Raw genomic sequence first — 27,498 nt, forward strand, 5'->3', positions numbered from 1 at the left:
GGGGTTGGGGGGGCATGGGGTAGGGGCAGGGTGAGGACATCTACCTGAAGAGATGTCCCTGATGCTAGGCACAGGGAAAGGTCCTGTCAGGGATCTTGCATGCCCTTGGCCCCTATGCCAAGAAGGACATGAGCCACTCTGGGAGGGGTGCAGCCACTTTGGGTGTCCCACTCTGTATGCATCCACCCCCATTCTGCTGGCCCAGGCCCCCCCCGGAAAGGACACATGAGCTCAGCCCCTGCCTTTCTGACACATTTCTTTTGCCCCTTCATGCTGGTCTGAAAGCCATATGCTATCTCCACTGACAGAAAAGTAAACTGAGGCTCCAAGAGGGAACTCTGTGGCTTTGTTTCCTCCCAGAAGGTTGATCCGGGCTCTGGGCGACAGCGGCTGTAGCCAGAACAGCCCATCCCGCTACTGACCCTCGGTGAGTGCAGAGTCCGCAGCCAGTCATGGAGCCCGGTGTGCTCTGTGGCGGGGACCCCCTGGGATTGGGAGGATTTCTGAAAACACTTAGCAGTGACAGCTCAGAACACGGCTCACATCCCCCAGTGGATGTGGGCCAGGGCCTCCTGTGTCCAGGCTCCCTTCCTCCCTGCCATAGGGCTGGGCTACACGTGTAGGAGGCCGGGTTCTGGCCACCATGCAGGCATGGCCAGAACTCTAGCTCGGGAATGGAGCCTAGTAGGGCGACACCCACAACCCGACACGAGGCATGATACTACCAGGAAGCAGGCTGGCGGGACTCTTGCTCGGGTGCCCCAGCAAAGGAGCTGCAGGCCCCAGAGAACCGGGTGGGACAGTGCATGCCCCCCCACCCTGCCCATGTGTTGATGACCATGGCAAGATGTCTGAAGGCCAAGACGGGGTGGCCTCGGGGTGGCTCTCAGTGGTCCTATGGCAGCCTGGGCTGGCCCTGCCCAAGGTCTGGGCAGTGGAGAGAATCAGAGTGCCCAGTGCCCATGAGTCACAGAGAGAGCTGGTCCAGGTCAGCGAGGCAGCCACAGACCCCTGCCATGGCTCGGGGCAGCTGCCCGGAGAGGTGCGGCCTACGCTCAGTATAAGCCCTCCACCCCGGGGGGTGTAAGCAGGACTGCAATTCTGCCAATAGGTGAGAGTCCTTCGGGGGTTGGGGGTTGCAGATCCTGCCCTCATCTGCTTAGTCAGGGCTCTAGGAGGTGCTCTGAGCACCTTGAACTGTGCTCAGGAAAGCCCCGCAAACAGTCTTGAAGGTCAAGTGCCCCTCTAACCTCCTGAACTCATGGCCGCTTATGGATGGCTGAGGCTGGCAGGATTGAGAGAGTGGGAGGCTCCCCAGGGGTCTTCCCTGCTCCAGACTAGGTGCCTGCCCTCCTGGTACCAAGACGGAGATGTGAGTGTTGCGAATGCAGGGCAGGGGCTGGTCTCACACCTCCTCTGAGGCTGTACCCCCCCCCCCCCCCCCACGCAACACAGGGTCTCCCATACCCTCTCCTAGTGCTTCCCTGGCCTTGGAGAGAAGGAGCCTGTGGGCGGGCCCTGGCAAAGAAGTCTGGGCCGAGAGCAGACCTGGGGGCCTCGCTGTGCTCAGCTGTCTCAGGGTGGGACCAAGAGGGCCCCCCAGTCAGTCCCCCTGGAGGTAGAGACCCACCGAGGCCCCGAGGGTCACATGTAGAGCCAGGGCAGGGATGGCTTGGGGCTCGCCTCACTCACCACATGTCTCCATCCTGGATGGTCCGGTCGTTGGGGGCCCCGGCATGTCCATAGTGCAGCACTGCTGAATTCTCACCACTGTGGAACACCGGGAGGTGGGGGGTCAACAGCCCGGCCTCACGCAGCAGGCCTGGCCCACAGGCAGTACCATTCCCCCTCTAGCAGAGGCCCAGGGGTGGCCGGGACAGGTCACATGGCTGGTGACCAGCCCTGTGGCTTGTGGCTCCCGTGCTGACACGTGCAGGGCTCTCCTAGATGAGTGCTGTGCGGGCAGGTGCTCTTGGGGCTGGGGAGGTGGGATTGGTGGGGAACAAGGGTCTGAGGCCTGGGGAAGGGCCTAGAGCACGTCAGGGGCCGTCATGCTGCCAGTCTTGCTCCTCTACTCGAGCTCGCTTCCCTAATGAGCGATGCCTTTAAGAAAAAAAGGACTTTTAAGTCTGTCCAAAGGAAAAAAAAAACCCACCTGGGTGTAATATTTATGGCCCTGTTCGGGAGTCTCAGGAATCATAAAAGTAGAAATAATGATTTTTCTCTCTATCCACCAGAGAAGAACATTTCCAAAGACCGAGATGTTCACATGTATTATTCATGTGCCCAGGACGTGCGTATCAGCAGAGCTGCTGGCTCCGTCCTGGCGGGCAGAGGCCAGACCCTCTGACCCCGGGGGCAGAGCCGGGGGAGGCTAGCTGCCATGGGCCCGGGAGGGGAGGATGTGCCCCTCAAAGACACACCCACAGTGACACACACAGCCACGCAGACACACACACAGCCGTGCACACTCACAGCCACGGGCTGCCCCATTCTTGGGGTCATCTGTACCCCGTGGCCTCCAAGCACACTCAGCCAGGGGCAGGTGACACGCACACAGAGCCCCCTACACCAGTCTCAATGTGCCACATGTGGGGGGACACCCCCACCACAGAGACCTGGACCCACCCACCGTCGTGATGTTCCCTACACAGCCATGCAGACGGCTACACACACTGACACGAAACCACGGCCTCCTGCACCCAGGGGGGAAGCCACCCTAGAGAAGGCGAGGGAGGGCCTGGCAGTGAGCGGGCCGGGCTGGGAGCTTGAGGAGGGGAGAATGACTTCTCGGCTTCAGTGGGCCCTGCTGTGGGCATGGTAGGGAGCAGGTGTGTCTAAGCCCAGGGGGTGGGGGGGTCCCCTCACCTTCCCACAACCTCCGTCCTCCGTCATTCCCACTTACCTGCCGCAGATGCAGGTGTAGGAGCTGTGGCGCATGCCCCCCCGGGAGTAGCAGTAGTGCTCGAAGAGGCTGCAGGGGAAGAAAGGACGGCAGGGCAGAGTTGCCAGAGCACGCCCCCCGCCCCCTGCAAATCCTCAGCCCAGGCCTTGCTCGGCTGTGCCCGCAGCAAGACCTGAGCTCCCCTGCGTGGGTCTGCGAGGCTTGCAGCCCAGAGCCCAGGGTGCAGAAGCAGAGTCCAGTGGGGAGAGGGAGCAACACTGGAGAAGCGCACCACCGCCCATGCAGCGGCGCCACCCAGCCCCACCCCCAGCCCCTCGGGAAGACAGCCCTGGTCCTGTGGGAAGACGGGCTGGGGCAGGGGCCACCACTGCCTCTGCAGGGCTGGAGGGAGTGTCTCCCTGGGACTCTGCTGTCCACTGGCCACAACCCACTCCACCAAGAGGGGCTGGACACATGGCCCAGGAGGCACATGAGCTCTCCCAGCCCTGAGCCTCAGGTGGCCCTGGGCCTGACCCTGGTGAGGGGCACAGGGAAAGAGGAGCAGGAGCTGCTGGGCACTGGCCTGGAGGACAGGGTCGAGGGGCAGACCCCCATGGAAAAAAAGCTGGGCAGAGCGGTCTCTGGTTGTGGGCAGACGGGGTGGAGAGGGGCAGGGTCTGAGGACAGGTCCTGCTTCTCCTTCCTCCGACCAAGCAGCAAATGGCCTGGACAAGCTCCCACCCTGGGCAGGGGAGGCCAGGAGCAAAGTCTGGAGGGGAAGATGAGATCCTAGAGGGATCAGCCCCCAGGCTGAGCCCAGAGCCAGAGCCTGGTGAGGCCTGCAGGTGCATGGATGTCAGCAGACCCAGGAGTATAACCAAGGTCAGAGGGTAAGCCACCTGAGGCAAAGGCCTGGACCCTACCCCTGCCCACCCGGGGCACATCCTGCAGATGACTACAGGGGCTGATGGGCCAGACCAGCCACATCAACACATCAGGAGTGTTGAATCCTCCGGGGGCCACTCTACTAAGAGCTCTGGGGAGGCTCTGACCCTGCCCAACCCCCACCGTAAGCCCCAGGACCTGGGGGCTCTGTACTCAAAGAGCGCAGCCTCTCCAGGCCTCACCCCCTCCCTGAGTCCTAGGCAACAGCTCAGGCCCAGCCCCCCAGGAGCCCTGGCTGAGCAGCAGGTCCAGGGGACCGCACCCCACCCACTGACCACCAGGGTGGGGCCCAAGGACAGGACTGTGCCGCTGCCCCCGTCCTCAGAACACCAAGGCAGCCCGTGGGCATGCTGAGTGGCAAGCCTGCCCTGCACGCTTGAGGCCTGTTTCAGGGAACGTCTGTATGGAGGAGTCTAATCTTACAGGCACTGTAAACACCAATTACGTATAATTGTTATGATTGGGTATTAAGTAGTTGTCATGCAGGAAGGGTTCTGCTACGTTCAATCGGCTTCCAGACTTGCTTCACAAACCTCCCAGGATAATTGGGTATCTGTGAGTGAACGATTTCCTCAACAGAAAGGATTTCAGGAACTGCCAGGGAGGCAAGGAAGGACGCACATTCCCCCCTCCCCTTGTCAGTGCCCTGTATTCACAGCAGGGGCACTCTGGGGGCTGCCACCAACTGTCCCGGAGACCGTGGGGGCAGCGAGACCAAGTCACAGCCCCACATGCGGCTACAGCCCAGCCCGTTCCTTCCTGGGACCAGCCTTCCAGCGCCAAGCCCCAGCAGGCAGCCTCTGCTCCTAGCCTAGATACCAGGGCCTCGGACACTGGGACCCCGCACTGCGAGACCAGTTAGGGGAGGACGCCAGGCGCGCCGTGGAGCTGCGGGGCTTCCCTACAAGGCTTTGGAAGACCAACCCCGTCCAGACAGAAGCAGGCCGTTCTCCAGAGACTGGGGACAATGGGCCTCTCCTGGGGCGGGGGCAGGCAGACAACTGCAGGCTGTGGGGACAGCCAGCAAGGCCAGGCAGGGGGACAGCTGTGCCGCCTGTGTGCACAGATGAATAACCAGGAACATTCGGCAGCTGCCTGAGGACACGGGGTGGGTGGGCGGCTCCCCTCCCCTGCAGCCAGTCTCAGCGGCCTGCATTTCCCTGCCGTGTCCTCTACTCAGGAGAAACAGCCTTCATGGCACGCTCTGGCTTCCACTTAAGAAAAAAGCACTTTAGGGCAAAAGGCACAGCTTACAGAAGCACTAGACTAGGTGAAGGCTGACCCACTTTTCACCTGCGTATTGCAGCCCGGCACTGGGGCAGCTTCTAGCCACAGGAAGAGGAGAAACGCCATAAGCCGGAAAGTCACTCGAGCTGAAAATGACTTGAAGTTCTTCAAATTGGACTTCAGCATCTAATTTGGATTTAAATTAACTTTTCTGAAACGACACAAGCACCAACTGGTGCTTTGGTGGCAATAACAGGCGAAGGCAACAGGTCCACATTTTCTGCTCACACGCCTCGGAGGTCCTTCTCTCTGGGCCCTCGGGCCTGGGCTGTGGACACATGAATGGTCAGGGGGCCCGTGGAAAGATGCGAGTCCCACACATTTCTGATTTTCAAGGTGGGGGGGAGTGTTGAGCAGTGCGTGCTCCAAACTGGGGCCCCATGGGTGATGTGAAGCTCCCGCGAAGCCTGGGTGGCGCTCAGTCAGAGCTGCACCCGTTCCCGCTACACAGCTCACAGCCCAAGGCGGCGATGGAAGGGCAGTTAGTAAAGACCGCTCTGGAACTTAACGGAAAATACGGCAAACTGTGAACGAGAGGAGGATCAGGTAACCCATAACCAGAGGGGCCTAACTCCTGACAGACACATGTCCACAGCCAAATTCACCTGGAAGCTACCAATCGGTCCCTCTGGAGCCCCGAGGAGACGATGATTTTCCGTGGCCGGAAACCGTCCCACCTCCCGCACTCAGAGATGCAACATGAAAGATAGTGCGTGGAGCCACGTTCGTGGGACAGGAAGGAAGGTGGGGCCGGAAGGAAGACGGAGCTGCTGGGCTTGGCAAACTGGAGGCCTTGGCTTTCACTGCCATGTGGGGACAGAGGCAAGGCCTCAGGGACGTAAGAAGTAGCAGAAGAGAATGGAGACGCCACCCTCACGTATAGCTGTGGCCTGGGCCGGAATGCACCCTCTGTCCTCCGTGAAGTTCAGGGTCCAGTGTGAACTACCTGCTTGGTTTGGAAACTCCTACGCCAAGAAATTAGCAGAAGCTATGTTGCTGACTGGTGAAACTGGGGCCCCCAGCAGGGGCGACACAAAGCCAACTGGGCAGCCAGACTCAGCCCAGGCCAGCCAGGGTCTGTGTGCACGTGTATGTGTACACACACACACACACACAGAGGATGAACTCACAATCCAAAATCAGTCCACAAGAGTTGTCAGACACAGCCAGCAGCAGGCTGAGCCCCCCAAGGACTTCTGATAACAGAACTGTCAGAGACTACGGGTACCTATGAAATAATTGGCACCTAACCACAGAGCATGAAAACACAACAGGCAGACGCTGTGAAGAACTTCTAGAAGTGACCAGTCTATCCATCAGCAGATGGGGGCGGGAAGCCAGGCAGCAGTGCCAGCAGCCCAGAGATCACCTCCACCCGCTCTTTCCATCCGTGACTCTCCCTGTGTGCCGATATCCTGTGGGGCCTATCTGCCCCACTCCCTCCTGCTCGTCTGCGTGGGGCATGGGGTGGGGAGCACCCGACCAGGTACCAGGCACGTGGCCTGGCAGCGGGGAGGTGGCTTCCCGATGCGCAGAGGCAACCAGGGGTCTCACACACACACCTGCCACAATGTGGTCCCTGAAGCTCCTCCCCCTCCCCCAGCACGGCCGTTCCTCTAACTATAAATTTATACTCCTTGCCTATAAATTTCTCCCAAGCAAGACACAAGTGGAAAATGCTTTGTCTCCAGGCATCAGTGAGAACCTTTCAGTAACCTGGGAGAGTCTATGCTGTGAGTAACGAGGTGGATGGAGCTGGCGGCGACAGAGGGGCAGGCCCATTTGTCAGTGCCTGGGGATGACGGATGGGGCAGGGAGCGCAGATGCCGAGGCCCGGATCTGCAGGAACGGTGTCTCCGGGGACAGCACTGCGGGCCTCCCCTGGGGCCCGCACATCCAGCCCATGGAGCCTTCCTGGGCTCACGGCCCAGCTCCTGCCCTCTGCGGTTTATCACCTGATGAGGAGATAGCCACGGACCTATAAAAATGCATTAGCTGCCCAAGATAATGGCAGAAGGGCTGCCCAGGGCGGCCGGTGTCAGCGAGCTATCAGCACAAGCGTGACCACTGGCAGATGGACCAGCCGGGGAGGGGAGCAGGGGTGCACAGCCCCCTCCCGGGTGGGGCCCTAATGCACAGCGGTTCCTGGGAGGCCGAGCCAGGAGCAGGAGCGTGGAAGGGAAGGTGGGCTGGCCACTCGGCTGAGCTGCGGGCCTAGGAGAGTAAGCGGTTAGGACACAAGATTCTGTGTGCGGCCAAGGCACTCCAAGCTAAATGCAGGGTCCTCCTGGGCCAGGTGCAGCCCACACCCACTGTTACTGGGGTCCAAGGCAGGTTCCCACGTTCTCTCCTGGCAGAGGCAGGTTCCTTGTGGCTGCCCCCCATGCGCTCAGGCCTGCGGGTTCTCCACACTGTGCGCATCCTGTCACCCTTGCTCTGGACCACATGCCTAGCCTCCCAGGGCACCGCTCAGTGCTGACACTGAAGCCAAATCCTAGCTCTGCCGCTTACCAGCCGTATGGCCTGTCCGTGCCTCAGCTTCCTCATCTGTAAGATGGAATAACAGTACCTCCCACAGAGCTGTTGTATCATTTACGTAATATGATACATAAAAAGCATGTATAACAATGTCTGCCACATACCAGGCACTATGTACAAGACACGTCAACTGTCACCACTGTCATTGTTCAGGGGCCTCAAAGGGAGTGCACACAGCAAGGACCCTTCGAGGGACGCCGGGCTTGGACGAAGAGTCTCTTGTCCTTTAAAGCCAAACAGAATCCCTCCGTGGCCTGGACCCTGGTGCCCACACGGTCCAGTGCAGCCGGGCTCCCCACGGGTGCCCTGCAGCCCCACGCACAGGTGGACACACGCCAAAGACAGTTGCACATGCGGGTGTCCCCTGACACAGGGCATCTCAGCTGTCTCTGGAAGTCTCACCTCTTTAGGGAAGTGCCAGGGCCTTGAGTGGTGAGAAAGGAGGGAGTGGGGGTGTCTCGTGATGTTTTGGGGCTAGAACAGAACTATGTTCTGTGCAGTTATCACCGCACTGAGTTACTTTTGATTCACATTTATTCTATTTAACTACCCTTATTTTTTGGCTATAAATGACAACTACGTAATGAATGTGATAGACCTTTTGAAGACTTGAGTACTTACTGAAAGAAAATTCCTGATAGTGAGAAAACCACAGTCCCACAGAGAGGAGCCCTGAGATTCACCTGGAGGTGAGTGGAGTGTTCTCCTGTTTCCCTGCTTTCCCTGAAGTAGAGGCAGCAGCCAGAAAGGAGTCGGGTCCAGACCCCAAGGAGGGGTCTCTGCGAGGAGTCAGCAGCAGAACAGCTTTCCCAAGGAACCAGAAGCACGTAGCACATTATTTTTGAATTTCCAGGGAAGGGTGGATGCTGTTCCATTCATTTCTTCTGGGGTGATCAGATGTCATCAGAAAGCACCCAGCAGAAGAGCCCCCATCCCGGCCTGGTAATCACTGCCACAAAGGGCGGTTCCAGCCACCCATCCCGGCCGGGCTCTGCCCAAATTCCCGGGGAGAGCCCCAGCTCCTGTAACCGAGTTCTCGTGGGCCTCCTGAATGGCGGGGTCCAGACTGGGTGGTGGTGAACTGACAGGCTGCCTGTCCCGCTCCTTCCCCAGGTCCCCCAGTGGGGAAAGACACAGAGCAAGCTAGAGAGCCACCACTCAGGCTCAAGGGTGTTTTAAATGAGCAAGTAGCTTTCACACAGTCTGTCACCGAGAAGGGACTGACGTGGACTAAACCCACATGTGCATTATTAATAAAACCAGAGCTCACAGCACAGCTGGCAAGACTCGGCACCACCAGGGACACAGATCACAGACTTTGCAGATGAGGAATCTGTGGCTTGGAGCGGTGGCGTGCTGGGGTCAGGGAACCCACTGAATCGGTGTTTGAGCTGGAGTCCCTGCAGGGTTTCTGACCCTGATACCCCCCTTCTGACCCCTACACCACAACTTCCAGGGCCCCACCCACTCCCGGGCCAAGGCCGGCTATGCTGGGAGGGGGCCCCCAGGTGGGCAGGTGGAACGCAGGAGCAGGGGGACTCCAGGAGATGCCTTTGGGACGCAGAGGCCCTGCAAGGGAAGACTCCACCAACCGGAGGCAAGGGCGACAGCAAAGACAGGGTCACGGCAGGAAGACGAGGAGCACCAGAGAGAAGCCACTCACTCTCTCCCCAAGAGCAGCGTTATCAAGGTACGAGATAATTAGCATTTTAATTGGATAATTGGGAATTCTAAATTGCCTATCTTGTATTAAGCATAACTGAGGACATAACATGACATTCAATTAACAAATATTCCTCTTTATTCTTGACATGCCTGATTAGGTTGAATTTCCAAGTTCTTCGGTATCAGCGACGGGACTAAGCCCTGGCCGCGTCAGACTACTAATAAATGCAAATCATATATATATATGGAAAAGATTTTGAAATTCTCTACACAAAGGAAAAAAACTGCACCCATAATCTTATCCCCCAGAGATAACCTCTGTCAAATATGTTGTTGAACATCCTTCCAGGCATTTTTTTTGAATGCATAAACGCAGATTTTTAAAAATAATAATGAGTTGTATAGTAAAATAATAAAAACCTTTTCCGAAGCCACTTTTTGACTGAAGTCGATGTGCATACAGAAGAGGACTACACCGCAGGGACCCAGCACGGTGATCTGCCACAGAGTGAGTGCTCCCGAGCGCCCGCACGCGAGGCCCCTCCCAGCCCGCCCTCCCTCTGCCGGCTGCCTGACTTCCAACACCGGACATGCCTTCTGCCTCCTTGTGACCTTTACGTAAAGGGACTCAAACGGCAGGGCCAGACTGTCTCTGTGGGGTTGCTTCTGCCGCTCCCGTCGATGCCCGCGAGACCCTCGCAGTGGCAGGTAGCTGTCGCTGCTCCTTCTCTTTGTTGGTCGCGTTCCACTGGCTCCACTGGTCCTGCTGCTGAACATTCTGGCGGTTTCCAAACAGCGACTATCGTGAACAGGGGTGCTGTGGACACTCTCGTCCGGTCTTCTGGGGCAGTGTGCACGCATCTCCACTGAGCATATGCTGGGGCTGGAAATGCTGTATCACCGGATTTGGTGTCAGTTCAGCTTTAGCAGGTAACACCAGGCTTTGCAGGCAGCTGTATCCATTTACTCACTGGCTCCTAACTCCAACTTCACACCTCTGCACGGGGCCCAACGTAGCTCAAAAGTTCCCCCATCCAATCCTGGACCAGTCCTGGGACATTTTAGGGAAGGTTCTTGCTAAAGCCACATCATGGTCCCTTGTTCACAGACACAGGTCTATACTATGTTTGTGTTTTGGGGTCACTCTGTCCAGAATCTCACCACTTCTTCCCCTCTAACGCTGGTGCCAGCCATCTTCTTCTCTTGCAGGTCGATGGTGACAGTGGTATAGCGGTTCCAATATGACTGCTCTCCCTGCTTCTGTCCTTGTCCCCTACAGACGGTTCCTTTGATGATCTAAGTAGGAACTCAGCATCCTAGCTTCCTGGGAGCAGCCCACTCCCCTCTCATTTCCCTGTCTCTTCTCCATCTGCCTTCCTGCTGCTCCTGGGACCCCCAGGCAAGCTCCCCCCGCAGGGCCATCAGAGGAGCCCCCTTCTCTCTGCCTGGAATGTCTGTCCCAGAGATCCATAGCTTGCTCTCTCCTTCAGGACTCTCCTCCAATGTCCCCTCCTCCAATATCCCCTTCTCAGGGACACCTGTCCCTAGCTCCCTCGATAAAGTACTCCCTCCCCTCTAACCCTCACCATCTAACTTTTATCCATCCATCCATCCATCCATCCATCCATCCATCCATCCATTCTCACCTCCATTAGGCTGGGGTTTTGTCTATTTTGCTTACTCGAGTGTCCCCAGAGCCCAGAATAGTGCCTGGCCCACTGACGCCTCTCCGTACATTTCTGTTGAGTGACTGAGCGTACATGGTTGCGTGGGCAGTGTCACAGCCTGTAATTTACTTCCCCGATTCCACGCAGTTGGATATGTAGGTTGCTTCCACCTCCGTGTTATGATGGACACCCGTGGCCATATGCCTTTCCCTGTCTCTGGACTAAATTCCTAGAAGGAGAATTACATGGGCACATTTCGAGTCTCAGGGCCTCTCCTGCCAAACAGACCCCAAAAAGGTTCATAAGGATTTTCAGGGTCCTGAGCGGTGCACCATGGGGTCTGCCTGCCCACTGGACTGCGAATCTGGCACGCAAAACAAAGAAGTATTTTATTGTTTCACTGATTACTGGCAAGTTTACGTGTCTAGGTCCTCACATTTCTTCCTTTCTGAGTGGCCTGTTTCATTTTTTAGAAAAATGAATGTTCGTCTTTCTCTTATTGATCCTTAAGGGATTTATACATGAAGGACACTAGCTAGTGGTTTCGACCATCATCTAGGTAGCAAGCAGCTGGCCCATTCTGACCCTCTGCAGGACCTTCTTTGCCGATTGCCTGAAAGAAGGGCAGGGCAGTGGAGGCAGGAGCTGCAGACAAGAAGGGCAGGGCTGACCGGTGGCCAGAATGGTGACAATATACAGGAAGACAAAACCTGGAGCCTGCAGCATGTGGCACAGGTGGAAAATTCTAGATCTGTGAATCCAGACCCTTTTGGGGCTGATGCTCTTGAACGAGTGAGGGGGCCCCAGCTTTGGGAGGCCTGGGGAAAGCTGTGTAATGTGCCTTCATCCGAGATCACCATCTGCTCACATCTGACCCAATCTCAGCACCCTGGCTGACATCGATAATCACAGCCTTCTTGGCCCCAAACCAAAACCACCACCCCCCCTGAACTTTAAAAAATGCACCAGGCCACCCTAGGAATCATCCATGGAGGATCAATGTATGACCAGGAAGAGGTGGAGGGAGATAATTCTTGTCTGACACAATCCAGAGGCTACTTTCCCTCCCAAGGATGCCTGCACCCCTTCCTCCCCTCCCCAGGAAGGTGTCGGGGAAGGAAGCCGGTATGAGGGGAGCCTTCTGGAAGAGCAATGGGGGGTGGGGGGCTCTCCTTCAGCTAGTATTTCCCAAAGCATGACAGAAGTCCATGAGATGACATTATGGGGTACACCAATACACACGTTCTATGCATTAGCTATTTACTTTAAAGCGTTCCATTCCATTTACGGCAAATTATACTGTGTTTCACTCATGACAGGGATATAAAGCTTTCTTTTAAAGAACATTAAAAAAAAAGTAAAGAAACTATTAAGCAAATAACACTACACGTGGGACAAAGCTTTGGCAGGTGGTATCACGTGACTGATGCTAGGTGACCCTGCTCTAAGGTGTCTCTGAAGAAGAACCTGTTTATTTTGGTTCTGGGTGGGAGTACCTTGGTCCAGAAGCCCCCGGCCTCCAGAGAGCACCTGCCTGTCTTTGGGAAACAGCTGGTGGGAGGCACTCAAACAGAATCTGGATTCTTTCCTGTACCCCCCTCCCTTGCTCCTATCCCTGGCTCAGCAGCCTCAGACACCGGGCCAGTGTGGACCCTCAGGGCAAACGCCAAACGGGGCCCCTCTGTCCTTAGCACCCGGAATGCGGAGGGGTCTGGGGAGACGCTGCCACCTCCAGCAAATCTGGCTGCGAAGGGCCTCAGACAAGCAGATGCCAAGTTCTTACCACGCCGCTCGGCTCCGCCAAAAGTGAAGATGTGGAAGTGCTTTCCTTTGGCCTGAATCCTGGCTGGAGCCTTACTTGGCAATGTTTCCGTCTTCCTTATTTAATAGCTCGTCATAAAGCCAGGTCATTCAACAGCGCCTGTTCAGGGCAAGGACTCTCCCAAATGCCCATGTGGGTCCCTGGGTGTACAGCACCTCAGGTGCCTGGTGGCCACCCCGCCCCGCCTGTGGTGTCCTTGCAGGCACCACTTGCCCTGAGGCCCCACGCCGCAAATTCCTCCCACCATCCGTGGAAGAAGCAAAACTTGGACTCCTTCACCACAAAGGTGCTTGCTGAACACCAATCCTGCAGAGCATGAGGATCCCGGATTCCACTCTGCACGGCCCGGCCAGGATCCCCCCATCATCCCTTCTACAGAAAGAGAGGGCTGTCTATGTTCTTCAAATCCCTCCAGTGTGTCTGTCTTATTTCTACAGAGCCCAGGGCTACCTTATTTCCAAACATCAAATTTCTTTCTCAGCCTCATCATCTTAAAAGTATTTCACAAATTGGGTGTTTCAGATAGAAATTTCTCTGCAAAGCACCGTTTTAGGTCAATGCCTCTCTAAAGGGGTGGTCCGAAGCGTTGGCTGGCTCTCCGCATCCCAGCTCCAGCTCTGGCCAGCTCTCTGGGGCTCTCCTCTTCTGAGTCACCTTCTGGGTCCCGTGTCCACATTTTCCCTCCCAATGACCCTCCGCTCAAGGCTCTGACACCAGCCAGGCCCAGACACGCACATGTAAACCATTCTAGGTATTCTAAACACAGGACATGAAATGCAGGAACTGGTCCCCTGGGGGGTCAGGGTGCAGCCAGAGGCCGGGGGCCACCTCGAGGCTGGAGGGCCCAGGAGAGCTGTGTCGCTGCAGCCTGGGATCCCAACCACTTGCAAGAAGCAAGAACCATGGCCACCTCAACAGGTGAGTGCTACCCCAGGTACCTAAGACACAGTGTATCCTCTTTGAGAACGTTCTCCCAAGCTCCAGGGAGCCACAAAGCCCAGGTCGAAGGCAACCTGTCAATGGAAGGAGACCCAGACAGCGTCCGGCAGGCCCGGGTGGGCCCTTGGTGGCAACAGCCCTCTCCGCCCTGCACGTGCTTGCATTTCACGGCAGCATCCTGGCTACTTAGCGTGGGCCACCAGAGACCCTCTCCTAACGAGCCTTCGCATCCCCATTCACAACTCCAAACGTTATTTTAGACACACTTGGCTGAAGGAACAACAGCAGTGCTATTTATCACTTTGAAAGTCTTTATCCACTTAAGATGATGAATGGAGAGGGCACCCACGCTGCCCCGTAGAAAGATCAGCTCTGAAAAGAGGTGGCGCTGCCAGTGGGGGGCGCTCGCAAGCATGGGGCAGGGTGGGGTGACCGCGGGGCACTGAGCTCCCCTCTCCAGGGCCCCAGGGCCTCCCCACCTGTCCCCAACCCTTTGCAGGAAGTCCATTCTGGGTCTGCAGGGAACAGGTGAGGTGACTTAAGAACTCACTCTCGTAGTCTGAGCCTTTCCCCTGACTTCCTACAGACGCACGGCCGGTTCCTAAAAGTACTCCTCTAACCCCCATGAATTAAAATTTTCGGTAACTTAAACCTATTTATCGATAGCTAATTAATAAGGTCTAAGTCCTATGATGACAGGGTGATTAAATGGTTTTTGAAATAATCCATTTTTAATTAAAATGCTACCCTCTCTTGGTTTCTGGATAGATTCAAAAGAAAGCCTTAACAGATGTCTTGTTTTTAAATACACATTATATAAAGCCAATAATTAGAAGAATTCATGCTTTTAATTATATTTTAATTATTCTTTGCCTATTGATGCAAAGTTAAATATTCTTTCTTTCTGGTACTAATACTGCTAACTGAAGCCAGCAGACGGCCAGCAGGGACTGTTCCGTGTGTGAAGTCCTGTTCAGAGAGCTGTACAGCGAAGGTAGTCTGGAACTCCTTGCCCTCCTCCTGGCAGATGGCGATCTATTTCTGGTCAACTGCCTGGTCTGGAGGCGCACTCCTGGCTCCTGGCCTGGAGGAGTCATGCTCTGAGGCAGAAGCACCAGCTATGTGATGAGGGTCTGCGTCTCCCCTCCTCCTGTCCAGCCATGAGCCCAGAAAAGTCCTGTGGCTTCTCCATCCCCTCCCTGCACACACCGTGAAGTGCCTCACCAAGGGGGACCCACACAAGCAACCAAATCACCCACTCAGCTCCAGCAAGCTTACAAGACGCCCTGAGAACTCGGAGGAGGGGGCAGAGCGAGTCACGCTGTGAAGCTGTGTTTCCCCATCGACCATGCTGGCCTCTCCAGCGACCATCCATACCGCCTGGCCTGCCCTGAGCACTGTTTCGGGCTCTGCCCCCAGCCCCAGCCCCGTCCCCTTGCCAGCACCCTTGGGCTCCTCTTGCACCAGGATTGCTGCAGCCCCTCCATCCTGCACCCCCCCCCAGTCCACCTGGCTGCCCTGCTAGCCTTCAACCAGGCCCCCTCACGGCCCACCTGCCTGCCCCAGACAGAGGTGGTGGCTGGAGGAGGTTGTCAGTGGCCTCTCCTCTCTCTCACCATCAAAAGCCCTTCCTAGGTGAGCACTCTCCTCTCTCCTTCCCCCCACCCCCGATCATAGACATACACACATGCCCTTCATGGCTTTCACTCTTGCATATGGCTGTGTCCTTTTACCCCACCGGTCTCGAAGTGAAGTCATAGACACAGGCCCAAGGCACCCTATACCCAAGGCTGGGTATAGTGATGAGCACACAGTGGGTCCTCAGTAAGCATCTGAGGAAAGGGCGACACAGGTTAACAGATGGCAGGGACGGCTGGCGGAATATGCCTAATGGTCCAAACAGAACACGTGCACGCGCACGCACACGCACACAAACACGCGGCCTTAAACCCCAGCCTCTCCGGAGGCACCTGGGCGGAGACCTGGCCGTGTGCTCACCTGTCCCCCTGGAGTCAGTGGGCCTGTGGGACTGGCTCCCGCCAAAGGGAGTATGAGCGGAAGTGACGTGTGCCGCTTCCAGGCAAGGCTTTTAAGAGTGGACGTAAGCTCGCCATGCTTTCTCTCTCCCCTCTCAACAGGGGCAGGGAAGTCAGGCAGCAGAAGCAGGTCCGACACTGGTGGAGGACAGCCATGGGGCCCGCCTCAGACGGCAACGTGAGCCAGAAATAAACATCCACGGTGTTGATGCGTCATTTCACAGGGGGCAAAAATGCCAGCGTCCTTGCTTACTGGTCAGTCTTACATGCATTTTAGGTAGACCAAAGAGTTACATGTAAAAACAAAACCATGTGGATACGTGGATTTGTCACACTGTACATGCCAGTGTGGAAATATTTCATAACTGTGCAGAAAAGTTTTTAAATAAAATTGTAAAACCATAAAAACAGAAGAAGACAGATGCAAGCGGCTGAATGGTGTTGAGGCAGCAGAAGCGGCCTATGTGAGGACACGAAGGCATCAAGTAACAGGAAAGGATGAATTTGACGATTTATATTTAAATGGTGCATCAAACTGGGAGAAAATATTTTGACAAATAGAATGGTAACATGAAGGGCCCTAGTGTGAAGAGCTCTTAGAGATCAGTGAGTCGACCCTGAACGTCCCAACAGCAGCTTGTGCCAAGGACGGACAAGCCACAAAAACAAATGATAGAGAAGCACCTGCAAGAGAAGATTAACTCCCCAGTAATCAAAGAAGTACAAATAAAGGTGAGTATTACTTTTCCTTTATCAGCTGGTAGAGATGAAAAATAATAAAAGCAACACAGTTAACTCTGGGCCCGTGAGTACAGGCACTCACGGGTGTGTGTGTGTGTACGTGTGTGTGTGTGTGTCCAGCTCAGCGGCAGAGAGTGTGGGTTCTAGAGGCTGCCTGGCTCCTCCAAGATGCATCGGTCTGCTGTGGGACCGTGGGCCAGGTTCTTAAAGCCTTTATGTGTCCAAAAAGTGCAGAGGATGTCACTCCTCATGGTACTAAATGAGAAAATTTCTAGGAAGCACATAGTATGTGCTCACTAGACATTCATGTCACAGGCAGCTATGAGGGAGAATAACTTCTAAAGGATAGATTGGCTTTGTGTATCAAAATTTCCCCCAGTAATTCCATTTGCGGGAATTTACCCCAGAGAGATGACCAGTTAAACACGAGAGAGAGAGAGAGAGAGAGAGAGAGAGAGATGGACAGATAAGGCTGATCGCTACGATGTTGTTCACGCTGGGAAGTCCGAAGCTACTGGGCCATTCCCGGTGGAGGACTGGTGTGGGCGGATGATGACGAGGCCCCACGGGGGCAGGGTGTCCTAGCTCAGAGACGGCAGGGAAACCCACTTGACCCCGGCGGTCAGAACAAACTGCCTAGCGTGATCCCAGCAGATCAAAGTCTGTCTGTCTGCCCCTCCTGGAGAGACCCAGAAGCATGCTTGCTAAAGCCACGGGGTTAGTGAACCTCTGTATCACAGGGGTTTTTCATACCTTGTTTATAATGTTCTGTACTGCCTGAATTTCCTATCGGAACATGTAATATCTTTTTATCAGGAAAAAAAAAGCCGTTTCATTTTGAAAATATTTTCTGGAAGAAATGAGAGCTCCTTGTTAAAGACCAGCTGCCCGGTACCAGTCTTGCCCCACTGCCCCCGCCCTCCCCAGGCCTCTTAGGATGTGCTGGGCCCAGCGGACACAACCCACACAGCCAGGATCTGAGACCACTGCTCGTAGTTGCCACAAGGGGTCGCAAGTGCACACCACCTGCCGCCCGCACAGAGCAACTTGAGAACCCATTAGCCAGGCTTGCGGGACTGCAGTTCAGAAACAAACTCAGTAGGCAAGGCTCTTTGGTATGGGGTGTGGAGAATCCAAGCCATGAGACTGTCTGCTCAGCCCTGCTTCAAAAGCCTACTTAACTTCCTTCTCTGGAGTCAGATTCTGTGGCGAAACCCTCTGTCTGCACAGAGATAGGCGTCCTGCAGCGGGGACTGGGGGTGTCACAGCCTGCTTGGAGAACAGCCCTGCCTGCTTCCTCTGGCTGTCCACACCACCAACGCTGCCCTCAGCAGGCCACCAGCCCCTCACCCCTCAGGGAAACATGGATGGCTTGGGCTCCCTCTGCAATGGAGCGAGCAAGAGACAGGATGGGGCCAAACAAGCAGCTTGCAAGGACGGAATTAAGGAGCAGGTCCGCCTCTGGGGCTCTCGATCTCCCCCAGGAACAGAAGGAAGCATCTCTGCCCAGGGGGACCCTGTTGTTCCGTAGAAGCGAGCCCGCCACTGTAAACAGATCCAGCAAATCTGTACAGGGCAAATCTCCTAGAACGTGTATGACAGGACATTTGCCAAATGCCCCGGAAAGAACTTGGATTCAGCAAACAGCTCTGATCTGAGGAGACTTTCAATCCCAGCTTCTGGATCCTCCAGTGAAACTCTCTGCTGCATAGCAGCAGTGGGAAGCCGGGGCTCCCTGCACAAGCAGCCTGGAGACAGTGGTCCAGGCACACATCATCCAGAGGCACCTTGCCCCCCCACCCCCGGCCCCCCGTACTGGCCTGCAGCTGGGCTGGGTGCATGGGGTCAGCCCCCCAACCCCGGCAGCGTGGTGTGCTGGGGGCCAACGCTTTAAGGGAATCATTTTTACCCACCTAGTTCTGGGACTACTGGGGGTCCCCAGGGCCCCGGGAGCTACACAAACACTTCTAACCCATGAGAACTGGCTGCCTTTCCTGGCCTTCCTCGCCTCGGGCAGAGAATAAGCTCCATGAAGCCTCAAAGCGCCAGCCAGCCCAGAAACTTCAATAACTAGGGAAGGAGAGTTCTTTATGACATTTCTGTAGTCTGGTTGCTAGTTCTCACCTCTTTCAGTGCGAGCAGGTGTTTCATCCTTAAACTACAGAGCCAGAGCTCTCCCCTCCCTACTAAGGGGGCATTCCCGCTGAACAAACACAGGGCACACCAAGGCCCTTGAACCCGTCTTAGAATAATGATGCCCATTCTGCACCTCCGGGGGACTTAACTCATTTATAAGGCAATTTTAATAATAACTATATATTAATTCTACATTCCCTTTTTACCTATTTCAGTGACTACAAACGGTCAGGAATTAGGTAATATATTACAATAGGCTTCTAGGGACTTTTTATTAACTAATGCCCCATATTTAAAAACCTTCCCGTCAAATGAGAAACATTAAGAAATGTGGTCCCTTTTACAATTGCTTCTAATAGACTCGATATTCAGGTCCCGGCCTTAACAGACAGCCCAGGCGGTATTTCCCTAAATTGCATTTAACTTTTCATTTTCTTTGTCACTGGCCAACAGAATAATTCTGAAAGCGCACAAATGGTCATTTTCCCGTGTCAGCCTGTAGCTCTCCAGAGGCCTATACATTTGGAAAGTTCGAGGACCGCTCACGGTAAGAGACAGACAGCAGCCTTCCTGCCCAGACTGTCACTGTAATAGCTCCGCTTTGTACGGTTGCTTTTTGCTTTTTGTTTTTTGGGTAAACCTATTTATTGAAATACAACACATACGGTAAAGCACACATCTTAGGTGTCCAGACTGATGATGTTCCGTGCGATCCAGATCTGGAACCTTTGCAGGCTGGCAGAGGCCATGCCCACCTCCCCCCTTGCCCTCTGCTCCCCCATCTCTACGGTTCTATCTGTTGGAGAGCTTCACGGAAGTGGGATAAGACAGCACAGGCCCTTGAGTCTGGCTTCCACCTGATGCTGCCGCCTGGCAGTGGTCCGTCCGTGTCCTCGTGTGCAGCAACAACCCTTTCGTCCTCACCCTCGACGGTATTCGTCTGTTTATCCATCCCTACAGGTGGGCTTTGGGGTCCCCCAGTTTCAGAGTTCTCCTGGTCCATGCAGAGTTCTCTCTGGTGCACGTCTCCTGCCGCGTCTGCTGTGTTGCTGGGTACGGAGCGCTTGGCCAAGTTCTCTTCCAGTGACTGTTCCAGCGTCTCTGTGTTTCACGTCTGGTATTTTTTTTTTTTTTTTTAACCTAGCAGGGAAGAGAGTTTCAAGCCCATGCCTTTAGGAAGCAGAGGCATGACCCCGAGCATGAGGCATCGGAGCGCCTGGCCAGGCCTGGGAGCTGCCGGGACAGAAACAGTCTTCTCCTAAAGTCAGACCTGTCCCCGCAGGATCACAGCACACGTGGCCTTCCCTCGCCCCAGGGCGGGATCACACATCTTGAAGACACAGAGAGCTGCAGGTGGCTCCCTAAGAGGTGCCTGTCCTTCTGCAAGTAGACACCTCAGCAGAAATGGAAACCTGGTTAGCAATGAGGAAGAAGAAGTGAAAAACACGAACCGGCTCAACGGGGGAAGAGAGCTGCCAGCTGGGGGCACCTGGAAGTGGCTGGGAAAGGTCCTGCCCTTCGAGAGTTCCCGAGCTGGGCCTCAGGAATGGGGATGGGAAGGAGCCAGGAAGAGCAGGAGGAAGTCTAGCCAGTGACAAGTGAGGCCCAGTCCTCCTCGGGCCTGCCCTCCCTGCTTCCAGGGAAGGACCAAGATGCGGCGGGGGTGGGGAGCTGCACAAACAGTGGACGGTTACAAACATCTGAGGACAGTAGAGAGAAGGGGCCAAGACAGACACCGGCTCCCATGGGGCAGGAGCCCCAGGGCACAGGCCCGCTGCACCATGAGGGACAGGGGCCTGGCACTTGGGGCAGCCAAATGCGGGCAGTTGAGGTGACAGCTCCCTTGTCCACCCGGAACTTCCAGGCAGAGGAGAGAAAACGCCCAGCCTCCCAAGACTGTCCCAGTAAAGCCACCAAGCTGAAGATCCTTTGTTTCCATTTCCAAATTCAAAAGGCCCTCGGCTAAGCCAGCGTCTGATCCAGACTCAAAGCCATAGAGGACCCCTGGTGAGCCCGACACAGAGGAGCCTCAGCTGTGACAGCCCAGGGGGCTTGGAAAATTGAGGCCCCAGAAGCCAGTTTTAGAAGTTTATGAATAATAAATGCAATTAATGTGATGGAAAACAGAATCTGGAAGCTAAGCTGAGGCCCCAGGGCGGGTGACTCACCAGGTCACCCTCCCTTGTCACTTCCTGCTGCCCAAGCCCCTCAGAACAGACAGGTGGTCTGAAGGCGGGGGCACTGATCCCCCATCTGGCCATAGCCCAGAACAAAGAACAACTGGGGCCTGAGTCTGGCTGGAGGACAAAGGCCCCCCAGAACCCACCCCCTTCTTTAGCTCTGGGCACAGCGCTATGGGCACAGCGTGCCCTGGTGGTAGGGTTCCTGGCTCCCGAGCGTGCCTCTCTGGCCTCAGCTCCCTCCCCCATGAAATGGGAATGCAGACCATATTTTGCCTGTACCTTGTCAAGGAAGTGCTGATCCCAGCACCTGGGATCTCCCCAAGGGCTACAAGCAGAGGACTGCTTTGGGCCCCTCATACCACATTCCCATGGTGGTCCCCACTTGGGCTCTGACACCAGCCCCACACGGAGGTGCTCCTGCTAGTCTGAGGCCAGGTTGTCCCCTCCAGGCTCTCAGCAGGTCGTCTGCCTGCCTGGTGCCTGGCACTGACTATTACTTCAGCAAACATGGGAGGAGGGGAGCAGGTGTGGAGGAAGGGGCTGGCCTCCCGGAAACAGTGAGGGAGAAGAAAGGGGAGGGGGGAGCTGGGGGAGGAGAGGAAGAGCCTGAGGTTAAACTGGCCCAGAGCTCCCCCTGACTTCCCGGCCCCAGCTTGGTGTCAGGGTGCTGCTTTGGCCTGGGGAAGTGGGGGAGAAGGCACGGGGCAGAATGAGGGGTCACTGTGGGGGAGGGGGAGGGAAGGGCTCCCAGTGCCTTGCTTGGAGGCTGGCACAAGCCTTCTTCAGTGTCTCCCGCTGGCCTAGGACAGGATGCTCCTGCTCGACAAGCTGGGCACCATCAAGGGCTCCAGTGGGCCTAAGGCTGAGGAGACCCCCGCCCCTGCTTGGGCTGCGAGCCTAGTGCCCCCGGGAGGCCTTGGTGGCTGCCGCAGACCCTCCTCATTCTCCCCACTGGGACGGGGCTGTGAAGATGGCTGAGGTGTTCCCAGGAAGGCTCTCTCACTTACTACAAATTGCGCCTTTATGGGAAAATCAATGACACTGCCTCCTTGGTCTCCCACACTTGTTGCTGGTCTAAAGTAATTACTCCACAGGGCGACAGGCCGGAACTGGGCCAGTGTTTCCAGGAGCGCCTGCCTGCCCCCAGCCCTGCATCTTGGGGGGCTCAGGAAGGCAAGCTGTCCAGAGAGATCCATCCAACACACCAGCTCTCTGTGCTTGTTCCTCGGGTCTGCTTGGCAACACCATCACACACCTACTATGTGCCAGCCATGACATGCTATGATTGTGGGGTGAGCAAGGCTGACCAAGGCCCTCAATCCACAGACACATTCCCCGAGTGAAGCAGAACACAGCAGAAGCCACGTGCTGGGAGAGCACAGCCAGGGGGATGCAACTCACTGGAAGACTCCCTGGAGGAGGAGGTCTGCAGCAGAGGGCAGAGAAAGTGGAAAATCCCGAGGCAGAGAGAAGCAGGGCATTGTGCAGTAACAGCAACCAGGCCTGAGGAGGCAGCCGGAGCGTGGGGAGTGGCAGGGAAAGTGAAGTGAGTGGGGGGGAACCCGAGGATGTGGCCCCGGGAGGCTGAGGGAAAAAAACACCCTCCCGCCTCCGACCCTCAGAACGGCTGTGTCGCCTACTCCTGGCCCAGCCGCTCCGAACGTTAACTTCTCAATACAGTCTACTTTCTTTCGAGATTCCTTTAAAATGATAGCTTGTTTAAGTACCAACATCAATTGGCCAGCAATTCCATGAACAAATGCTTCTCTGCTTGTCTCCAAGTTCAGCCACTTTTATTTGTCCCCAAGTATTTGGCAGGAACCAGTTACATCAATAAAGAAATGTCAATTTTTAACAGCCACATGAGATGCAAAAGCTTCAGATGGATTTTTTTGTCAGCAAACAGGGCGCCTGGAGGAGCAGTCATTAACAGCCATGGAGACACATGGGCCGGCCCGGGAGACAGGGCTCCAGATTTAGCCTGGATTAAGGCGACACCGCAGGCACGGGACCTCTCGGCATCATAAATAACACTGAAATTTTACACCGTGGTTGAACTCTCCGTTGTCACACTCGTTTAGGTCACGGAGTGTGTGATGCCGTATAGCAGAATGACGAATCTCTTTCTCAACTGCTAAGTGCACAGAGCCCATCGGAATAAATCCAACCAAATTGCCCGCTACAGGTGAGCAGGCGGCGACACGAGGGGGAGAACGTGAAGGGGGTGCTGTCATCAGAAACATCCTGGACAGTGATTTCTGCAGGCGCATGGACTATGCGGAGAAGGGCCTGGCTCCTGGGCGCTCCTCGCCACTTCCTGCCATGTTGCCTCACGGTTGGAAGAGGTGGGGTTCAAACCCTTGATAACGCGAAGGGTCTGATACCCAGGCTCTCCCCCAACCAACCAAGTCACAGCTGAGCTAATGAAAGGGGCAGAGGAAAGTGAGGCAGGAAGAATGGTCTCTCATCATGAAATACGAGGATGGAAGTGCATTAACGCCGTGAGTGACCCTCCTGGAGAGCCGGAAGTAACCCTCTAAGTCTTACTGGCTGGACCACTGCCCAGACATAAGCCCCAAGGACATCGCCAGCCAGTAAGACTTCAGGAAGCATCGGGGAACTGGGCCAGGATCGCAGAGGGCGGCCCCTGAGCACTGGGTTTCTGGCACGGACACTCAGCTGAGCACAGGGTAAACAGACCCATCTGCTCCCTGGTCCTGGGGAGTCATCCCAGAGGCAGGGACGCTGCACCCCAACGCCCCCCAGGGCCATGCTGTGTCTGCTCGGCAGGAGAAAGACTGCCTGTCCTATGATCCTGCCCCAGCCTAGAGCCCCAACCAACGCAGCTGCCTGCTTCCTCTCCTGGGCCAGACTGGCCTGACTTTGTGGTTGTCAGAAATGGAACCTGCAGGGCCCTTCAGCCTCTAATGCAAGGGCAAGACCACACCGACAGCCCAGTCCCAGCAGGGCAGCTGTCCTGGAGGAAAATGTCCTTCCTGCTCTGGTTGCTCTCCTCGGAGCAAACTGTGGAGCCCTGGTTAATGGCAACTCTTTGGGACTGAGGCATGGTCTCTCCCTGTTCTTTAACAGGAACAAAAAACACGCAGAATGCTTTCTAGCAAAAAGGGATCCAGGACAAGCCAGTGGCACGGTTCTTCTCCTAGCAGTGCAAAAGTCTGCTATTGGAGGGGACCTAGAGTGGAGGTTTGAGGGGCTGCTCCAGTCTGGTCATGGCCTGAGGAGGAAAAAGCATGGTATGCCCGGGGCCCCCCTAACCTGGCATGTCTCGTATGCATCCATAGTCCCCAGAGTATACAGGCCATGCCTGGGTCCTGCACTTCCTGGCCCCCACCTCTCCTGGGCTGGGCTCCTAAGCTGCCGGGGGCCACAAACTCTGCCAATTAGGAGCAGCGCTAGACGCTCCAAATCCTCTCCTGGAGGGGCCAAACCTCAGGCAAAGTTGGGTTGGCACAAAGGCCCGGGGGCCGGCCCCAGGCAGGCTGGCCCCTGTGTGGGCTGGCTGGAAAGCCCACCGAACCTCCCTGAGCAGCTGGGTCTGCTGCAGGACCCAAGCCATTGGTTTTAGCTTCCTGGGAGCTCTCTGCAAAGAACAGGCCCGAGGTAAAAGGGACCTGGGCCAGACAGGACCATAACCAGAGAGCTGTCTGTGTCACGGAGCCCAACTGTGCTGACTGTCAGCCTGCCTGGGACTAAATCAGATCTTGTCCTCTGAGGTGCTGCCACTCTCGGGCCTTGCCGAATGCCTTCCATAAACTCCCCGGAGCAAATGCCAGGCTTTACAAGATGAGGTTCCAAGAACTGTCCTTAATGATTTTATGTTGGCTTGCCGTCAAGCATAGCAATGGTCCATTTATAACAACTCTAAATGACATCCAGTGGGCCCTGTCACTGGATGGGTGGGTGACCCTGGCTGGAAATGGACCTTGTCCCAGCTGTTCCGCTGTTCTTCCCTCTGCTGCCTCATTTTCCCCAGGCGCAGGGGGTCTGGACTCTTCTTTCAGTCTTCCCCACCTTGCTTAGTGGCGACTCCATCCTTCCAGATGCTCCAAAAACCCTGGAGTCAGCCTTCATCTGCCAGCAAATGCTGCTGGCTCTCCCTGGTCCTGAGCAGATTCCGATAGCTGCTGGGCCCCCAGGTTCACCAGGCCTGGCGTAAAACATGCCCAGAACTCGCCTGCTTCTCACCTTCCACACTCCGACCCGGGGCCAGTGCTCTGTCACCCTCCTCATTGCCGCCCCCCCGCCCCCGCCCCCGGCAGCCAGCTCCCCACCGCTACCAGGCCAAGTCCCTCCTTTGCTCGACTCCCAGCACCCGGCCCCTCTTCTCTGCCACTCGGGCCTCTCTGCAGTTCCTCTCCTGACACCCCGGGGCTCAGCCCCCCAGCACCTCAGGTCTCATTCAACCTCTATGCCAGGCTTTCAAAGCCACCATATTCAAAACGGCAAATCACTCCCAGGACTCCCTCTGTTATCTTTTTCTGGTTTTATTTTTTCCCTGGCATTTGCTACCACCACAAAGGCAGCACATTTTACTTCACAGACAGGCTTTCCTCTGTTCTGTCTCCCTGCTCCTAGAGCAGTGCCTGGCACCTGTGGTTACCCAGTAAATGTTTATAATCCAAGAAACTGGCACACGCAGGCTGGGAACGAGCCAATACTTGCCGGCCCACAGGTGGCCTGCTTGCCATGGACATGCGGTGCGTGGGGGGCAGGTGTCAGCCCGCTCAGCCAAGAGCTGTGAGAGGGTCAAGAGAGCGTCTGCTGTACTCTGGGCAAGTGCTCAGATTGGTCAAATCAGAGCTCCCTGAACCGGACAACACTAAGTGTAATTCCTAGCAAGTTTCAGTCATACCTACTACATCTGGAAATGATTCTGGAAACTCCTGGTCGTGTAGGGACTGTGAGCCTGGTTCACGCAGGTTCCATCAAGCCCAGAGAGATCACCTCTGGCTCTCTCAGGCCTCCTGAGATGGCATCTCAGTCTGCCTGCAAGAACGCCCTGCCATTTAACAGCTTTCTGGGAAGGCTGGCCTGGGTCTGGCCCTGGGACCACCTGTGAACGATTGCCACACACACCACATTGCAACACCAACACACACCCCTTATCTGCCTGCACAGGGGCGCCGATCTGACTCCTTGATAACCACTGGGTCATCGGGTTCACCAGGGCCAGTGACCACATCCACAGGAAGGGAGGCCGCCTGGAAGGGTGCACAGCCCAGGCTGAGGTGGGGGGTGGCTCGTGAGCTTGCTCTGACACGCACGACTTTGGCCCCAGCCAGGTGGACGCTCCTTGGACCCTGACTCCTCCAAGGGTTGAGTGAGGAGCCGTCCTTCCCCAACACCCAAGGAACCAGCCCTGTTCCTTTTCTTTCTCAGGAACACCTGCTCTGTGCCAGGCTGCCCTCGGCCCTGGGGCAGGGCTGGTTCTCCCTCGGCCCTGACCACAGCCAGGAACCTGCAGGGCCTGGGCTCCTGGGACACTGTCCACCCCTGCTGGTGACCGCCGCCCACCCCCCCATACCCTCTCCCATCTCTACCCTACCTCTCCCCCATGCCTGGGCTGTCCCTTCGCTCCAGACCTGTTATCTCCGAAGGGCCACAGGGAACAGTTCTAGAGGCTACAGCAACTCTGAGGGCCACACCCTGGCTCTTAGGTGATAGCTGCTGGGCTTTCTGGCTGAGGCTGGCCCTGACTCAGGGGTCGGGGGTGGGCGAGTGAGTGGAGCCTCCTGCCCCTTCTTAGGCAGTCTCCTTCCACTTCAGGGGACTGAGACTTCTTCCTGACCTAGAGTTGGCCAGATTCTGCCCTGATTCTGGCACTAGCTTATATGTCATCATAATTCATGACATCAACATACTTGTCCTTTTTAATTTTTACAGGGACTTTAAAAACCGGAACTCCCCACAGGACCACTGGGCCTTTCCGGGACCCTGCACTGTACGATGGTAACTGCTAGGGTTCGAATCCCAGGCTCCTCCACCTGCCAAAGGTATGACCTTGCCAAGGTTCCTCACTTTGATGGCCGACAGAAGGGACCAAACAGTAGTCCCTACACTCAGAAGGTGGCCGTGAGGACGAAATGGGCCGTACCGTCATTTGATTACAGAGAGCAAAGGGCCTACACTGCGCTGGTGTGTGGCCTGCCCTCAGGAAATGCCCACCGCGCTGCTGCTGCCGCCACCCCCGCAGTGGGGTTCTCCCCGAGGACCCCACTCCACGTAAGCACGGCCATCCCGGCACATTGTGTTCCCAGGGCTCAGGACCATGTCTGGCAAAATGCTTGCTGCAAGAGGAGTGGCCTGACTCAGTGAACTTGCCCTGGCCTCATGGGTTTCGTGTCTTACATGCTGGCCCAAGCACTTCTCACCCCCTGCTTGCCCCTCCTGGAAACCACCACCCTCCTGTCCCCACGTGTCACTAATGTGTCATTTCTAAGACCCCAGAACTACTGCCTCTGGTTCCTCCCCACTCTTCCACCTGGATGGCGACCCCAGGTTTGTACCCTGTCCCTGGGAGACCTGTCCCAGTGTTGTCATAAGACCCACTCACCTTCTGCCCAGGACCTAAGGGGACCTACGAGGGCCAGGCCTGTGCGCACAAACACACACACACACACACACACACACACAC

At 56.1% G+C, this 27,498-nt stretch overlaps 1 protein-coding gene across 3 annotated transcripts in view; it reads right to left on the reverse strand.

Annotated features, from left to right (window-relative positions):
- PEPD (peptidase D) overlaps window positions 1-27,498 on the reverse strand; it is a 113,420-nt gene that overhangs the window by 20,710 nt on the left and 65,212 nt on the right. For 2 of the 3 annotated variants that reach the window (XM_040633709.1, XM_040633711.1), the window contains 2 exons: window positions 2,906-2,974; window positions 1,693-1,770 (listed from right to left, as the gene is read on the reverse strand). The exons of the other annotated variant lie outside the window; for it this stretch is intronic. In XM_040633709.1, coding sequence (XP_040489643.1) covers window positions 1,693-1,770; window positions 2,906-2,974 — 147 coding nt within the window. The remainder of the gene's footprint in view (window positions 1-1,692; window positions 1,771-2,905; window positions 2,975-27,498) is intronic. 3 annotated transcript variants of the gene reach the window in all.

Source organism: Ursus maritimus, unplaced genomic scaffold (genome assembly GCF_017311325.1).
Source record: "Ursus maritimus isolate PB19 unplaced genomic scaffold, ASM1731132v1 scaffold_19, whole genome shotgun sequence".
Lineage (NCBI taxonomy): Eukaryota > Metazoa > Chordata > Mammalia > Carnivora > Ursidae > Ursus > Ursus maritimus.